Source organism: Hyperoodon ampullatus (assembly GCF_949752795.1).
Source record: "Hyperoodon ampullatus genome assembly, chromosome: 10".
Taxonomy (NCBI): Eukaryota; Metazoa; Chordata; class Mammalia; order Artiodactyla; family Ziphiidae; genus Hyperoodon; species Hyperoodon ampullatus.
In genome coordinates, this window is record NC_136923.1 from 63,996,379 (window position 1) to 64,016,095 (window position 19,717).

Below are 19,717 nucleotides of genomic sequence, written 5' to 3' on the forward strand. Positions count from 1 at the left end.
CTGTTGCTGTGCTCTCCTCCATGGCTCCGAAGCTTCCCCCTTCTGCCACCCACAGTCTCCGCCCATGAAGGGGCTTCCTAGTGTGTGGAAACCTTTCCTCCTTCACAGCTCCCTCCCACTGGTGCAGGTCCCATCCCTATTCTTTTGTCTCTGTTTATTCTTTTTTCTTTTGCCCCACCCAGGTACGTGGGGAGTTTCTTGTCTTTTGGGAGGTCTGAGGTCTTCTGCCAGCATTCAGTAGGTGTTCTGTAGGAGTTGTTCCACGTGTAGATGTATTTCTGATGTATCTGTGGGGAGGAAGGTGATCTCCGCTTCTTATTCTTCCACCATCTTCCCCCTCTCCAGTTCACGTGTTTTTGGTGTTTTTATCTGCCTATTGATATAGCCTTACTGTGTATCCCATTGAGGACCAATGCCTGGAATTTATAAGGGAGTTTGAAGGCAGCACTTTTACTCTGGACCAGCTGGACCTAGACTGGGTTGCCAGACCTGAACTGTCTTTTGGCCCTTAACTGTGATGTTTTGGTGTTTTGATGTTTCTAGAACTTCCTTTTCATTATTTATAAATTATAGATAAAAATAACTGCTTTGCAGAAAAGTTGTAAGTACTGGGAATGAAACATAAGAGCCAAGCTAGAACAGAAGTAGATATATTCCATCAGTGGTACCCTAGAAAAATTCCAGAGAGTAGATCTGGGGCTGAAAAACCTTGCCTAGTGTCTACCTTTCATTTTAATGCCAGACTGTTCAATGATGTTTCAGTAGTCCTATGATGACAACATGATAATCATCAGAGTCTCAATAATACTAAAATAAGAGCAATCCATTAGGCAGGTTCTTCAAGGTGATACACAGCTTCTATTTTTATGAACAATTAGTATGCTTCATACTGTTTTCATAAGGAACAAAAACACTTTTAGCATTATAGAGCTTTATGAAACCTGAGATATAAGTCAACTCTCTCATTTTGGGGAGGAAGAACTTGAAGCCCAAGGAAGTTTCGTGACTTGCACAATGACTTCACAGCCAGTACTGAAATTCAAGTTTCCAAGCTTTTCATGAAAGGGTTCTTCTTTTATTTTTAATAAATAACCAAACAGATTACATTAAAACTTGAAACTCATAAATTCTATAAATGATTGATAATACTGGAGGTAAACACAATGATCTTACCTGTAGGAACCATACAAAACTTTCTGGCAGTCAATTAACAAAAATTTCTGTTCCATTTTTCCATGAAATTTTGCTCCTGTTTTGGAAAGATAATCTTGGCCTTTTACTGTCCGCACTCGGATATTCTAGAATTGCATGTAAATATAAAGTAAAAATTATGGCTAGAAAGGGGATATTTTGAAAAGTAAAATATGTCATCGTAAAACCTTAGTAACCAAAAAAGTACATATGAAATAATTTTTTAAATCATATAACAACAACAACAAAAATAGTGAAAAGCACATTTTAAAACATCATCCAAAAAAGAAGTACTCAAGGAAAATGGTCACTTAAAATAATGTATTTTATCATAACTTACATCATTTACACAGGATGGTTCTATAAATCACTTAGGGTCTTACTGCAAGAGCCCCTTTCAGGTTATAGTAGCATGATAACAAAATAACTAAGATTAAAATCCTCCTGTCTTTTAATAAGTCAAACATCACTGAAAACACTATGCTAAACGATTGTGACAAGCAATATCCACTGAATGAAAGATTATCACTCAAGTCAGTAGTTTCAAGGTTGTAAATTAATTATGACTGGCAGCAAAGTTAACACAGAAACTTAAGTGCCCCACCATCAAGAAAAGCATCCTATAAAACCATCACGAAGATGGTGAAGTCACAGTCTGAAGAGTACAAGGGACTCTTTTTGTGGTCACCACCTTAAATATATGGTGTACATTTAGAGTAATATAATTTAACATGCCTTACATTCAATGACTGAGATAAAGATAAAATAGTTGAAGAAAACAAAACAAAGCATGAAATATTTACTCTGAGACGTTGAACTTGACAGCCCTGTTTCTCGGTCATACTTAGGAAATGATTAAAGTTTGACTCATCAAGCAGAATGTACACAGATATCCCTCGAGTTGATGCTTCTACTATTTCTTTGAAAATGTCCACGTCTGTAAATATATCCATCACTAAAGCAATGACCTGTTAAAGATAAGAATATGAAACAATTTTAGATACCCAATAGAGAAAGAACTAGAAATTGCTTGCTTTCAGGAAAAATTGGACAAAATAGAAAATAGTTCAATGCATAATATATATATATTTATATATAAACGTATACACAAATATTTGTGCAGTTTTGTAAAATAGAAGATAGAAAAGTATATTGAAAATAAACAAACTATATACATATTTGTAACACTAAGTAATTTCATACTAGCTTTAAGTCAAAGGGAATCTTCATTTCAGTAGAATGTTGAGTGAAGGGCAGATCCAAATCAAGGCAATCAAGGTTGTCTGTCGGGTGAATGGAGGGGACAGGTAGATAGAGGGTAGAAATTGGTGCTACAGTTTTCATGGGAAATATTTCCAGGGAAAAGCAAGATTTCTGTAACTAGTTAAGAATAAAAGTCTTGGAGAACTAGGACAGAGAAAAAAAATCTAGAAATAGAAATATAGCTAAGAAAGGACCAAAGATAAGAAACGGGATAAGAAGACTTGAAGACCAGAAAATTAAATAAATATGTTTAAAATTAGCTTAGCAGACAGAACAAGTAAAAGAAAACAAAATGGATAAAAAGATATGATTAAAAAGGTAAATGCAGAGAGAAATATCCTAAGGAACAGGCCCCTAAAATGGAGACAGTCCAAGTTAACTGTTGGAAACAGAACCATTATTGTCTTTGAGAAGCAGCGGGAGTGAAATGATGCTGAAAGAAAGGGAAATCATTCGACTGACTATATGCCAGATGAGAAGGACAGAAGCCCTGCCCTTTGTGAAGCTTACAAAGTGGGGGAAGAAACCACAAGCAATACAGAGAAGAGGTAAATTATGTGATAAGCTGTAAGATGATGTTTAGTGGGAAAAAATTAGAGCAGGATAAGGGGGATTCACAGTTCTCTGGAAATTAAGAAGTAGGGGTTTGGGTCTTTCAGGGTAAGCCTCTCTGAGAAAATGTCCTTTGAGGAAGTCCTCAAGATGGATATCCTGATGAAGCATGTCCCAGGCAGGGGGACCCAGCAATGCAAAGTCCTATATCAGGTTCAAGTAACTGAAAGGGCAGAAATAAAACAAGAAAGGAAGAAACTAATCACAACGCCTTGAAGGCATTATAAATCCTTCAGTGGTTTTTCCTGAATAAGAGTGTAAGCTGTTGAGGGTTATTATTGAAGCAATAATATGGTCTCATTTATGTTAGAAAAGGATTGTTCAGGCTACTGTGTTAAGAACAGACTTTAAAGCTGGAAGGCAGGGTGGAAACAGGGAGGCCAGTTAGAACTATTGAAGCAATTCCAGTGGGAGGTGATGGTGGCCAGGACCAGACAGTCCTGGTATCAGCCACTATCAGTGATGAGGAGAAATCGTCAGCACTGGCTATTTTGAGCCAAAAGGACTTCTAGATGGACGGAATATGGGATGTGGGAGAAAGAGGGGGAAAAAGAGGATGACTCTAAGATTTTTCAGCTCACCAACCTGAAGGACAGAGTTGTCATCAGCTGAGATAGGGGAGGGTACAGCTACACTAAATTTTAGGTAAAAGACTGAAAAGGCAAGTTAAGTTTGAGGGACTTTGATATTCAAGTGGAATAGGGAGGTCTAGGCCAGAGCTGTCAACTGGGTGTTGTAGTGTAGAGATGACAATTAAATCCAAGTCATCCAGGGAGATTGGATGAATAGTTAGGAGATCTAGTACAAGAGGGGCTAGCAAAGGAAGACTAAAAGAAGGGGTATCCTGAGAGGCAAGTTAAGACAGGGTATCAAGAAGAAGGGTGTCCTCAAGAGTGTCATACCCTACTGCAAGGACAAGTGACATGAGGATTAAGCATTCATCAGATTTAGTAAAATACAGGTAATTGATGGCATCACAGTGTAGTTTTAGTGGAGTGCTGAGAGCAAAAGCTTTCTTGGGAGGGGTTTAATAGGGTTTGAGAGGACAAAGTATATTAAAAGAGCCTAGGAGCGCTATATAGAATGCTAACTTTAAACGACAGTTATAAACACACTTATTTACCCTCCTTGTGTAAACATTCCCTGCAACATTTATGTGTATTGTCTTTATCAATCTTTGTGGTTTTCCAAACTGGTGTACAGTCAGTATAATTATTAGAAAGCAGACTTCTTTTTAATTAAACATATTTCATTACAATAATTAGTCTGTGTACTCATTAAGTAGAATTATCTATCATTTTCTTCTAAACACTGGATTAGTTTCACAGCCCTAAACTCTCTCAGGGATCCTCCCACACCAAGTACTTATTAACCTCAGATACTGAAAGTTATCTGCAGGTATAGGTAACTCCTTTTGAGTAATCTGGCTATGGTGAGAAGCAGAAAAATAGAGCAGTAGCTGTGGGTAAAGCTGGGTCAAGAGAAGTTGTATTTTTTGTTTTGTTTTAAGGTGAGAGAAATAATAGCAGGTCTGTGTGCTAATGAAATGCTCTAGTAAAGAGTGAAAATCAGTGATGCAAGAGATGGTGGGAGGTGGGATGGGGAAACAAGGGATTTCTGGAGGAAGGCCTTTGAGCAGGCAATAAAAGACAGGATCTAGTGCAAAAAAATAATTAGAGCACAGGGAATAAAGATCTGCAAAAGATCATTGTACTACCAAGCCAGAAGGCCAGGTACAAGGTGCAGGTGCTGGTGGAAGTACAGATGTGGTGGAGGGGCTATGGATGTTCTCCTCTGAATAACGCCACTTTCTCAGTGAAATGGGAGGCAAGGTCTTCAACTGAGAAGACCTTGGATTATGGAAGATACATTAGTGGTATGAGGAAAGGGGGTTAAGTAGTCAGCTAGGAGGGTAGAAGAGGGAACGGACTACAGAATAGAGTGTGACTGCAGGGTGGCATTAAGGACCCACCAAGTCATAAATTTAAAATCAGACCAGTCAATGTGGTTGAGAGCTATTCTGTCTCACCAAGGAACAAAAATTGTCAAGAAATGAGAAGGAAGGAAATGCCCTGGGAATAGACACATGGCAACGCCAGCTAGGATAATATACTGGATACATTGCAAGTATGTTAGAACATGAAGAAGGTCATGGATAATATATGATTTAATCCAATAAGATGTTAGAACAAAATACTGGGCCATGTTCAAATTATACAAGATGATGACATTGTTTAAACTACCAGTGAAATATACTTCAGTCAGATTTTCTTCAGGAAGAACAATTTCAATCACTCTAATGGCCTCATGTGATCCTTTCCTTATTTATAAATGGTATGAGGTGGCAGGAGAAGGGAGAAGCTAGTTAGAACAGCCTCACCTGTGTCTTGTGCATATTCTCTATAAAATAGAACATGTGAAAAACCTTCAATCACATCCACAATTATTAATGAATGCATTTATATACAATAATGAGTGATGTCATGGTGTATGGACATTGAGATAAAGAAATGAAAATGTCCATTTTATAAACTTATTTTACAAAATAACTAAAAAAAACCCCATATGTCTAGAGCAGTCTAGCACTATTTTTTTTTTTAACTAGAAAGGAATTTTTTAAATAAAGAAACATTATTATACTACATGGTATTCTTTGTAAAAAATTAATCAGTGTATCTAAAGAATTTATTTTTAATTTGTCTGACAGTCTCCTGTAACAAATTACTTGAGACTTTGGAAATGAACAAAAACTCATGACCAGATAAATAAAGGGTTTTGTTCCTAAAAAGTAATTGAAGTCACTCAGCCAATGGAAGATTCTAGCACATAAAAGGTAGAACAAATGACAGTCCCTCTTGCATGACAGATAACACAATGCATCAGGATCTGGGAGACCAGATTACACATCTTTGACAAGTTTATGTGATATCAATGGAGTCAGGTACCTTACCAGGATTTCTGGTTCCCAGCACCCAGTAGATATCTTGAAAACTTATATAAAGTCTACAGAAAATTTCAGCTGTGCCAAGAAAGGTAAAATAAAATGTAGCCTTTTTTTTTTTTTAATTTAATGGTGGGTTACATTCATGGAAAGGAATGATAATTAGAAATGAGGTAGGTCAAACCTGATCTGAAGGCATTACACTCCCAGCTAGTTAACTAAGTCACACTGTGCTGTAGAAATAATCACAATGACTATATATAATGAAATAAAAATGATATACCTGATTAGTACAAGGCTTTTCAAAATGTACATTAATTGATTTCGTAAGTCAATAGAGAAATCAGTTACATTAAATGGTATTCATTAAACTACCATGCTATATAATTTTAAACTTCTTCTCTTGCTTCTTCATTAATTACTGTTTTATTCTTGTTTGATAAATTGAAAAAGTAAACAAACAAATGCATTCATCAGCAACATGAGACTTAGAAAACTTTCAGGAAGATATTCTGAGTGACTTTTAAGATTTGAGTGAAACTTTGCATCTTTTAGTAGTTTCAGAGAAACTGATTCAAGGATATGAGTTTCCACTTATTTTTCTCACAGTAGTAAATTTTCCTGAAGTGACCTGGCCACACTGAACTAAAATAATATTAAAATTGAATATTAAAATAATATAAACAGTGACAATAAATTTATGATAACTTCATATTCATGATAAAATTTAAGATCATTTAGGAAAGTAAATAATGAGTTGTTATGTAATTCAGAGAAAGGGGAGAAAAAGCTCTAAATGTACGTGGTTGTTAGGGTGGCTTCCCAGTAGAATGAAATATACTACCAGGGCTTCATGAATAAGCCTTAAATAATGAATAAAGATTATTTTTAGCCATCCAAGCTGGAAGACTAGCATTATAGAAATAGAGGCAAAAATTAGAATGATGGTAACAGTAATATTTTAATAAACGTTTATTGAATTAACCTAAAGTTAAACACAAAGATTATCACACTTATGAATACAGAACAAATTTACTTAGGATTTATCTGCATAACTGCTATGAAGGATCTTGAAAATCTGGTACATGTTTAGATTTGATCTTGCAAGCAATATAAATCCTGAAGAGGAAAATATGTGCACAAAATAGTATCTTGGGAAAATGTATCTGATAGCAAAATTCATATTGAAAATATCTAAATTCTAATGAATCATATTGACTAAAGAGGATCATGAAGCCCTCTTTTTATGGTAATGTTATAAGTGCAGTGAAATATTTTTTAAAATGTGAGGTAGAAACCAATGACAAGAAAAATGAAAAGTATGATAGATTTGATAGAAAATGTTCATCACAATATTGACACTGAATTACTTGCATGTCCTTAGAAATATGGCTCACCATCTTCAGAATTTTAATTTTGAAACCCATACTGTTTTTTCCACTATAATCCATTAAGATAGAACACTATTAGCAATATGCTTTTATATGACCTAGATACTGAAAGAAATGTAAGTACACCTTGTGTTAATGATCTATAGTCACAGAACTGTCAGTATTACCCTCAAAATTGAAAAAGTGAATATTATACCTTTTATGCTTCAAAATACTAAGCACCATTTGAAAGGATTTGGACTTCCTTGGTAATTGCCTACATATATACAGGAAGATTTACCTTTTTCCAACAGAAGGAACGCTAATAAGGAGTTCAAATTAAAAAAATCAACAAAGCTTTTTAATAACCGTATCTATAATAAAATTCAACACAACTAGAAAACCTTAAGAACTGAGTAATAGAAATCAAGGGAAATGATCACTTAGGAAATATATATCTCTGAGTCTGTAATGCCTGTTAAAAGCAATGTGCTAAATGGATTTCAGAAAAAAGAGAGCCCGATATTAAGAATAAGTGCTTTTGTTCCTTATCCTTCTGCAGCTTAAATAAAAGTATCCATTTTCATATATAATATACTGTATGCACTATAATATTGTTTAGTAAGTTTAAGCCTTACATAATGAATGCCATCACTTTTGTACATATATAAGCATCTATACTAGTAGCTAAATTGATATCAACTGGTTTGGTCTGCCATAAATTGTGTAACTTTTGGAAAGTCAGTGAAATGATTCTGCGTCTCACTGACCTCTATTATATATTAAATAAATCACAGACGATCGTGTGTACCAAATTCTAAAATTCTTTGTTTCAGTAACTATTCATTCACTCCCAATTACCCAACAATTGGATTAAAACATGCATTGTACTTAGCTTGTAAAAATCTCACCAACCACTACCTGGTGAAAGTGAAAAACAAACAAGCAAAAATCCTGGGTATTGTACTAAAATTCAATAGAAGATGTAAGGGGGAATGTTTGGGCTGTGTTATGGCTACAACATAAATCTGTAGAAGTAGTACATACATTTGACAACTCAGAAGCGTTGCATAATTATTGATATTTCCCTCCCTTTCTGCATTGTGCTACATGATTGAAAGTACTTATACACAAGTATTATGGACTGAATGTTTGCATCTTCCAAAAATGCATATTTTGAAATCCTGAACAAGCTTAAAAAAAAAAAAAACAGCAAGAAGAGCCATAGTCTTTTTAGTGATTTCACAGTTCAGCCCTCTTACAAGTTCTCATTTCCCCAGCACTTCCAAAAAGTGACTTCTCCTGAAACTTGGCCTGACAAGGGTTCTGAGCATGGGCCCCCAAGCCAAGGTGTCAGAATCTAGATCTTGGCAAACTGACCAAAGTAACTTGGTTTCCTGAGACTCTTAGGAGATCTCCTATAACCTGTAGCATAACTATCCATTGGCTTGGAATAACTATTATCTTATCTAAATTTTTCCAATATAAAGGGATGTCTGTCAGGAAGAAAGGAGTGAAGGGCACTGCAGGTGGAAAGACAAAGAGGGAAGAAAGGAATAAGAATCTATTACTAGTTGTGTTGGGAAAATTGTAGAGTAGCACTTAAAGGGGGGGAAATGTTTGGGTAACAGGAGCTGAAGTATTAGGAATACTCACCAGGAATAGCATTAGAACCCATTTTGCTGGGACATAGAAATCTGCTGAGGAGGAGTTAGCCATAAGGCTAGAAAGATTAGAAAGGTCAATTTGGCCAAGATTGTAGAGGGCAGCCCTTGCACGCCAGGCTAACTACAGATTCTGTAAGGCACAATGGGGAAGCATGTAAAGCTTTTTGCCAAAGAATTATGTGATTGGAAAAATACTTAAGAAGATTAACATGTTAGTATATATGGGATGAGTGAGAAACTGGAACATCTACCAGTAAGTAGAGGAGTTAGGAGGTTTCAATCCTTATGCAGCATAAATGTGTAAGATCCCAATGTGAATGAAGGCAGCAGGAATAGAAGGAAGGGATGGAGGTAAAGCTGCAAAGGATGACTTGACAAGACTCAGTGGCTGAGTGCTTGAGAAAGACAACAGAGGGAGGCTAGTCAGGGCTCATCAGGTATTAGAGACCTAAATTACATGGAGAATTATTGTACCATTATAAGAAAATTTAAAATTTGAAAGGAGTATTTGTATATAAGGAAATTCAAAACAACGTGATAAACACCATGCTAAAATGTTGTACTCTTTGTTTTTTCCTATCTACCTATTTATCTATTCATCCATCCTTTCATCTATGCTTTTTTTTAAAATTAGCCATTGAAACTTAAGTGTTTTTAGGCATACAGGAAAAGTTGGGTGGACATCAAAGGAATAAAATAGGAAAGAGGTAATACAGTTGATGGCATACAATCTCGGTGGAGTCAGAATGGGATGGCATGAGCAGAGGAGGAAGAGTTTGCCTTAGAATTAGGTTCTACGGATGTGCTAAGACTACAGGGAAGAAGATAATGAGTACTAACTGCAAGAAACGTTTTGATGGTGTATAGGGTATTGTGAGAGGAGGAAAGGGAAACAGATTAGGTGACTGTCACTGGATGCCCTCAGCATACACTTCATGGTTGGGGGTAAAGCCTTCCTCTGGGGCTGTGGTCAGTGAAGGCTCAGACTGTGGGGTTGCATGGGAATGAATAAGGTCCAGAAAAGTTGCTCTGAGGAATACAGTACAGAGTTAACAGGAAATTCAAAGTTATGCAGTATAACAGTGAGAGGCCAAATGAACTTTGTTTTAAATGTAAACTTGAAATTGACTTTTTAGCAAGTTTTTGAGAAATTTTCCATCAACATTCAACAAATGTCAAAAGACATTTAGGTAACAGAGAAATTTCAATACTGACTAAGTATTTAATAATAATGTGTTTTTAAGGTTTGATAATTTATTCTTTTTAAAAAGCCCTTATTTTTTAGAGAATTATATTGAAGCAATTACAGATGAAATGAAATAATCTGTTATATGTGATTTTCTTCAACTTAATTCAGCAGCAGTGCGGGACACGGAGGAAACAAAATTGAACACAGGTTGATAATTAATGAAACAGGGTGGCGGGTACATGAGGAATCATTATATTCTCTCTTCTTTTATATACGTTTGAAAGTTTCCAAAGCTAGATGATAAGTAATCAAGAAACTATCTAAACGTTCACTCCATCCATCGTATGCCTTTTTCTCACTCTTTTCTATTTTTATCTTTTTAGCTAAGATATCATCCTTGCTAAATTTCCCCTTTATTTTTGTGCTCCTTCTTCCTAAGTCACTCTTCAGTGTTTCCTTTACTTTCACAAATATCGGTCCCTACATATCTCTCTGATTCTGTCATTTTTCTAGCGAGGTGAACTAAGAGAAGAACATAAACTTTTTGAGCCTCAAATTTCTCATCTATAAAATCAAGTGAATAACTCCTATTCTGTAGGATTGTTTGGAAAATTGAGATGTTGTATATCAAGTCTGTAATAAGTGGCCCATGGTATAGGATGTTACATAGTATAAGCACATGGCAAAGGATCACTGAATAGTTGTTACTATTAATAAAAATGTGGGTGATAACAGAGTTTGAATAATAGACATTTTGTTATATTTGAAGAAAATTTTATAGTCCCTAATTTAAAGAGATTAGTAAAGTATTTCACATGTTTCAAGCCATTATTTTCTTAATTTATAGCATTGGCCTTAACCAAGTATTCCCCAATAATTAAAACAACAATTACAACAAAACAGAACAAAACTTTCTATTCATGTTTTAAGAGGCTGCATTATTTACTTGAGCAATAACTGTGTTACTTTAATGTCAACAATTAATTAACCTGACAAAAAAATCAAACGTACCACATGGCAAAAATAGCACAGGTCCTACTTATTCAATAGTAATTTCCATCTGGATAAGAAACTTGAATATCAAGGTATCAAGGAGTTACACAAAAGTTATGAAATATTGCAGTAGCATTTTTGCATTTAGTGTGTCTTTCCTATGTCTTTATAGTCAAATTATATGCACCTAATCCTCTGTTTATTTAACTCTACTACTCTGTTTTCTCTCTTGGATATTTTTTTTCACCACTAGCTTCTGAGAATTGTGTATTATTTTTCACTTTTGATGCCTGAAAGTTGAAAGGACACATACCTTTGGTGGTAGGGAAGAGTCATTCTAAAAGCTAAGAGACAGGGGAAATAATTTAATATTCAGGGGCTCATTAAGCTAAATTGAAAAACGTTAACCGCATTACCTAGAATATTTCCTGAATAATCACTCTCCCAGGTTTCTTAAGTATTTTGAACACCTAATGATACTCCAGGTTTCTTAAGTATTTTGAACACCTAATGATACTCATTCTCCTCAGATAAACAATATACAGGCACAAAACAGCAAATGTTTTTCAATTGGGCTACAGAAACAAGACGCAGGTTTCCTATTTTACTAGCAACTATGTTATTTTCAAGTATTCATTAATATGTTTAAAATCTCTCTGTGAGAATCTTCCCTTTCTCTGCTGAGAAAATTCTAAAGTATAATTTATTTATTTTCCTTATATAAGTTCAGAAGAAGGAACTTGTCAGAATTCTAGGTTGAAAGTCTGTTTCACTTTATTACATATTTTATATCTGAAATTTGAGGTTTTATCAAAAGGAAACTGTCTTTATCAAAAGCTGAAATAGTCACATTTATTCCAAACATTTTTATTAACTTAAACCAAATTGTTTTATCTGTAAAATTAAGGAAGGTACATGTCCTTACATATCACCCTTGATTAATATTCTACATAAATATGTTATTGAAAAATAAAATATGTTTCATATAACTATATCCTCAAGCAGCTGGTAAAGCTATAGATTTTGGAAAAATGGAAATTAATGATTAAAGAAGAGGAATAGAATGAGATGAGGACAAAAGAGGAGAAAAACTATACAAAAATTCTCTTGGAGTAATACATTAAATTTGGTTCTTATACCAAATTTGTAAAATGACATTTGAAAAGTCATTTAAACTCTAAGTATTTCCAAAGGCCAAATAATTTCATCTTTTACATATAAGGACACAAATAATATTAAAAATGTACTTCCATTCTAACAAAATTCAAGTTGGAGTTTCAATCTGGGCCAGTGAAATATTTTTGAAACAACTTAAATATGCCTGTAATTTGGGTTTCTTGAGACTTAATTTTTGAAAATAGATCAAATGGCAAAAGAAAAGTACACTGGATAAGCATTAAAACATTCAGATAAAGAAAAAATATATCCAAATCTTTAAAATATGAAGCAGTTCAGTAAAAAATCTAAACTTAAGCTTTTATTATTGAGCTGATCAAAGGCAACAGAAAGCCTGCCGATTGATAAGGAGACCAAAGGAATCTGTCCTCTGAGAGGAGTGTAGAAAAGGGGTATGCAGAACGCTCTCGTGAATTTAATGATCTGATAGGAGGGAGCACTGTCAATGACCTATTTAGTTTCAAATTAAATTAAATTAAAGAAATTAAAGTTTCATGAACATCTAGAAAAGATTTCCAACCACACTTTCTCAGATAGGCTAATTATTCAGTTAAAAGATCATCTCACAGTTTTTTTAGACATAATGCTAGATTACTCTTTTTTACTTTGAAATCAAACTTCTTAAGTAAAATTTAGGAGCATTTCTTTCAATTCTAGTATCTGGATCAGAAAGTAAACTAACAAGTGGTTAGCAACATTCTTATGACATGAAAAAAATGTGTAAAATATTTTTCATAATTAGACACACACACATGGGGAGGGGAGAGGGAGACAGAGAGAGAGAGTGATTGATTATCTGTCTCGTTCTCTCTACCTCCAGGGGAAAAATTACAAAAAAACAGACTAAGAAAGGGAAAATTGCAACAATTTCACAATTATGCCAGGGACAAAGGCATTTTCTTTTCTTCTTGGTATATACATAATTTTTACAAAACTGACATTATTTATGTAATATGTATGCCATATATTTGTCATTCTAGAATATTCTCCTATTAACAAACTGTCATAACATCACATGTTCAGAAAAGACAGTTCTCCAAAGCAGTGTGAAGAATGTAATCTGAACACAGAAGGACCGACTAGGAATCTGCTGCAAAGGTCCAGAACCTGATTGGCAAAGTAGGTTATATCATCCAGAGGTCTGCCAAGAAAATATATTTCCCTAAGAGTTTTCAGTGTTGAGAAATTAATGAAAATATTTACAGAAGTGTGGGTACGGTTAACGGAACTGACTATAGAGACAAGCAGGGAGAGAGCAAGAGAAAAACAAACAGCAAATAAACTTCTCTCCTGCTGGTGTTCACTCTCCTGCTGGCACCTCCCACTGAGCATCCTTTCCTGATCAGGGAGGAGGTCGGAAGGACACCCAGGTGATGCAGTCTATGGCATCAGCATTTGAAAAGCAAAGAGGGGCAGAGAAAGGTGGAAAACAGATCTGGGGTGGGTGGGGATAGAGGATAATGTACTCAGGGATGTAGAATGGAGGCCAGGTTTCAGAGATATTTAAGAAGTAGGCGGCAAAAATACAATGTGACCGGTAGCTGGATGGTGGGGTCATGAGTAGAATATACTTCCGGATAACTTCCAGATTTCTGGATTGAATGACTGACTGGTTGGTGTCATCAATGACAGACACAGGCAGTTGGGAGGTTGGAAAGGAGGAGGCTGGCTTTGGGTCTATTGAGTGTCAGTCATCTCTGACACATGGAAACCCTTACAGGCTGTGGGTTGTCAGGGTCTGGGATTCAGGAGAAAGCTTCTGGCCTCCAATGTTACAAATTTCCAGCCATCATTCAGACTATTTAAAAATATATAATTTATAGAATCAAATGTAAATTCCTTACAATGGCATGCAAGGTCTATCACAATCTGAATGCCTTTTCTTCTTCGTTTCATGCTTCACTGCATCTTCCATGCATCCCACTCTGATGGCCACGTGCTTTCACATCATGCTTGTGCAGTTCCTTTTGTCTAAACTCCCATGTTCTCCTTCTTTATGAAAATCCAATTCATCTCTCAAGGCCTAGCTTACCTGCAGACCTCTTTCACAAAGTCTCTGCTAATTCCCTGAGCCTAAATAAACGGCATCCCAACTTATGCTCCATCTATGGTGTTTAATACATTTAGCATAGCATTTATTTCATCAGCCTTGTGGCTCACTTATTACTTTCAAGGGAGTAATAAACTAGTGGAGGGTGGGGAAAATATACCTTAGTCATTTTGTATCCCCATCAACTTAACAATACAACTCAATAAAATTTATTAAATTATTCATGTTTTCTCTAAAGCATCAAATACAGCTATTTTCAAATAGTAAACAAGCAAATTTTTAAATGAATATTTACAGTTCTAATTTGAATTCCTAAAGATTCCTATCATTTTCTAAATAAAGCACTGTCTCAGAAATCTTTCATGGTACTTTTCATTTACAATTTACCAAGTCTGGGAAGGAGGTGGGTTGGAACACATGGACTGATGTTATTACTGTGTTTACTGGTCTTCTGTTACTGGGCAATATTTTATGTATATACACCTGTATGAAACAGCAAGACGACTCCTGAAGACCATCTGCCTTCTATTCAAATGAACTATGTCCTGAAATCTATCCTAAATGGCACAGATAATAAAGGTAGAAATCATGGGTCCTAGTAAGTGGGGAATAATAACATTTGCACTGTGGAAGGTGTTAGTAAGAATCATCTTTCTCAAAATGGCTCATTTGACTTGGGCTGGATAAGTAGTATTTCACATGAGTGACATCAGCAACAAAAAGCTAAAGATCATGGAAACTAAAGTATTTATTTAAGATCACACAGTAAATGATGAAACAATGGCTAGAACTGATTTTCTTCTACTTCAGTACTCTGCCATCAGGCCATATGCCCCCAGACCCCGCCTGAATCAGGGGAAAATGTGTATACCTGAGGAGGTTCAAGAACTTGGTTCCAGACCATTTCTTTTGGTAGAATCCAGTTTGGTCCCAGAGGTGTGGTTAATGCTTCATCAATAGTGAGAGGCAAAGAATAGTTTGATGCAGGGTTCCATTCTTGAAATACAACTTTACCCCATGTTCTGAATCTTGTCTAAGAGTTCTGACAATCTCCATAATATTATCATTGGGTTAAGCTAGTATTAAATTCTACTTTGTCTCTACAGTCTACCTCGAGCTATATCTGAGCCACTATGGGATAGAATCTTAATCTGAGAGGTTCTATTCCAAATGTATATAAAACCCACCTCACACCTGTCAGAATGGCTATCATCAAAAAAACAAGTTAATAAGTGTTAGTGAAGATGTGGAGAGAAGGGAACCCTCGTGCACCATTGGTGGGAATGTAAATTAGTGCAACCACTATGGAAAACAGTATGGAGAGTCCTCAAAAATTTAAAAATAGAGCTACCATATGATCTAACATTTCCATGCCTGGTTATTTATCCAAAGAATACAGAAAGAATAACTCAGAAGGATATATGCATCCCTATGTTCCTTGCAGCACTATTTACAATAGCCAAGACATGGAAACAACCTAAATGTCCATCAACAGAAAGTGTGATATACATGTACAATGGAATATTACTCAGCCATAAAAAAACGAATTAAATCTTGCCATTTATGATAACATAGTTGGACCTAGAGGGTATTAGTCTAAGTGAAATAAGTCAGACAGATAAAGACAAATACCATATGATATTATTTACATGTAGACTCCAAAAAACAAAATAAATGAACAAACATAACCACACAGAAAGAGAGTCATAGATACAGAGAACAAACACGTCATTGTCAGAGAGCAGTGGGTTGAGGGGAGGGACATAGATGAACAGGATTAAGAGGTACAAACTTTTTTTTAAAATTTTTTTTTTATTATTTATTTATTTTTAAAATTAGTTTCTGCTTTATAACAAAGTGAATCAGTCATACATATACATCTGTTCCCACATCCCTTCCCTCATGCATCTCCCTCCCTCCCACCCTCCCCATCCCACCCCTCCAGGCGGTCACAAAGCACCGAGCTGATCTCCCTGTGCTCTGCGGCTGCTTCCCACTATCTATCTACCTTACGTGAGGTACAAACTTTAAGTTAAAAAAATAAATGAGTCACAGATATGAAATGTACAGCGTGGAGAATATAGCCAATAACTATGTAACATCTTTGTATGGTGACAGATGGTAACTAGACTTATCATGGTGATCATTTTGAAATGTATAGCAATATCAAATCACTACGCTGTGTACCAGGAACTAACATAGTAGTGTAGGTCAATTATACTTCAAAAACAAACTCATAGAAAAAGAGATGAGATTTGTGGTTACCAGAGGCAGGAGATGGGGTGTGAAGAGGGGAGGAGGAATTGGATGAAGGTAGTCAAAAGATACAAACTTCTAGTTGTAAGATAAAAAATATAAGGGATTCAATGTACAACCTGATAAATATAATTAAGACTCCTGTACGTTGTATATGAAAGTTATTGAGAGTAAATCCTCAGAGTTCTCATTACAAGGAAAAACTTTTTTTCTGTTTAATTTTGTATCTATATGAGATGATGGGTGTTCACTAAACCTATTGTGGTCATCATTGCATGATGTATGTTAACTCAAATCATTATGCTGTACACCTTAAACTTATACAGTGTTGTACATCAATTCTATCTCAGTAAAACAGAGGAAAATGTATATAAGCCACTATGGATGATTTCAATACATGCACAAATTATATGAGATATGAAAATTATGGCTAGATTTTTTTTCTTAAAAAGTATAGCTGAAAAGTGGTTATTTGAAAAATCCATCTCATTAATTAATTTAAAAATTAAAAATCAAGTAATCAAAATAAAACATATGTTCGTCCATAATAAAATATATAGAATATTTTAAATAAGACAGGTTTCAGAGCATTTAAAGGAGTTCTTGGCGGCAGAACTGTGCTCTAGGGATACTTCTCAAAATGTAAGAATCTCGCCAGGTAAGGAACCATACTGCAAAAGTAAAAGAATGGCTCATGAAAGAAATTGCTTAGTTTCTACTAAAGAAATGGAAGAAAAAATAAAGTGGGTTGAGACTATAAGGGGTTTGAAGGTCAATGAAATCACTGAATACAATTCTATTAGTAGACTAACTTTTACCAGAATCTTTGGCAGCATTTGCCAGGCTTTTTTTTTTTTTTTTTTTTCTCATGAAATGCCAAGAAGGCAGAGATTTCCATTTGGTCAATAAATGAAGTAGCAAGAGCTGCCTCATATTTCACAAGTGTCAAAGTCCATTAATTTTTTCTTCCTCCAAATTTTGGTAAAGGAGAGCCTTAAATAAGTAATGGATTTTCTTTCATGGCAGGTTCTATGTCACATCTGTTCAATGCCATTCCTTTGATAAAAATCATATGGTGACTCAAGCTAAATATGTCATCATAACATTTATGTCATTAGTCCTCTTTTCTGAGATTCCTTCAAATCTTAATACATTCTCTGAAGTTTGGTCCTGTGTTTAACCAAAAAAAAATTCATTTGTTGAGCAAAGGCATGAATTAAATCAACTGTGACCTCTGAAGTGCTTTCAAACTCTGAGATACTAGGCTTCTTAAAAAAAAAAAAAAAAAACTTCATAAAAGATTCCCTATGAAAATATCACTGAGAATTCTCCTCTACTTCTTCCATCTCAGGCCATCGGCTCCTCATGCTGCAAGCTTATGAGATGTTAGACACAGAAGTTGAAAATCAAGATCAAATGGGAGTAAGAGAATAAGGAACTTAAGAGAACTTCACTGGGCTATGACATCACTCAGAAATGTCAGGCACACTGGTGTCTTCTACTTATATATTTCAGTAACATTGAACAATGCTTTGGAGTCATTTGGTTGTCTTCCATGGTAATGTTTCCAAACGATTGAGATCAGTAAATAATATTACACTATCTAAGAAAAAAAAAATCCTTAAATCACATTTGACTGAATAAAACGATGGGAATAATCTTCTTCAGCTTAATTAAAAATATAATAAGACTAATCTAGATAATGGCTTTACTACTCAGAAGAAACAACAAAAAAAGTCTGGAATATGTTTCTAACATTTGTGTTTTTCTACCATTAATCAGCATTCAAGAAAAGGCACTGCCTGAAAAGAGATGCATAGCATATATTAAAAAGTAAGCTTTCTCCACATATCTGTAATGAGCTTTATATTTGATGCTCCTGTTTACCCTAAACACATTACAATAATAGAATATAATGGAAATGGGCACTTTATAAAACAAGGTGAATTTTAATATAACCAGAAAGAATGTCTAATCAAAAAGGTTCATACATATACATTGGATGAAAGAGATTGCATAATACTTGCCATACCTGTGAATGGATATTACAGTATGTGGTTATTTAGTTATAATATTTTACCAGGTCTTAGAGATAGTTCTTAGCAACATTATATCAAATCACCATATATATAAAATCACCTATTAACTGTGGGAATAATCAATAACTTGTTTTGCTTTGACTCTATACTAGATTGAATTCTAAGTCTAGAAAAAAGTTGATATTTTTCTTAATTTAAATTTAGATGATAAAATCAGATAAAATAGATAAGGAAGTATAAGCAGCTTCTGGCAGGAAAGAGCTCTCTACAGGGGCCCCTTTTGTCTTGTCACTAACCTTACACCAGGCACCCCCATGCCCTATTCATCTCTGGCCCGAGCACACCTTTCAAACCTTAATCACACAATACCTTACTCAATCTGTTGGTTCCTTCCATAGATTAAAGAAGTAGAAATGAAGAATAAGTAATTAACAGATGACCAGATCTCTTCCCTAACTTCCCCTTTAGTAATCTCGAGAACGAACAGTGTGAACAAGATAACAACTAAAGAAAAATCACAAGAAGGCAATAAGCCTGCATACATGCCTGTGCACAGTGGGGTATGCGGACCAATCTGACGCCCTATCCCAGTGATTAACTGAGATTACTTCCTGTTTCCCTTTAAAACTTTCAAGGTTGAGCAGAATCTTTGGAGTTGTTTTTTGGGGAACACAAGTCCACCTTCTCCCCAGACTGACGGCATTCTGATTAAAAGAAACTTTCCTTTCTACTAACATTTCTCTGTCTCTCTCTCTCTCTCCCCCACACCCCCACTGATTTTTGAGCAGTGAGAAGCTGAACCTTATTCGGTAACAAAATCACCAGCTTAATTCAGCCCATGTACATTACCTAAATGGGATCATTGTCACAGGTTCTGGGACTTTTTTATGCTCTTAATAGAATAAATGACCTAGCTTATTTCTAAATTGAACCAGACATTCTGTACTTTGTGATCTTTTGAAAATTCTAT

The 19,717-nt window shown here is 35.1% G+C and overlaps 1 protein-coding gene across 1 annotated transcript in view; it reads right to left on the reverse strand.

Annotated features, from left to right (window-relative positions):
• FAM83B (family with sequence similarity 83 member B) overlaps positions 1 to 19,717 on the reverse strand; it is a 78,586-nt gene that overhangs the window by 13,640 nt on the left and 45,229 nt on the right. The window contains exons 2-3 of the mRNA XM_079712335.1: positions 1,995 to 2,159; positions 1,174 to 1,298 (exon numbers count right to left, since the gene is read on the reverse strand). Of these exons, the coding sequence (XP_079568461.1) occupies positions 1,174 to 1,298; positions 1,995 to 2,159 (290 nt within the window). The remainder of the gene's footprint in view (positions 1 to 1,173; positions 1,299 to 1,994; positions 2,160 to 19,717) is intronic.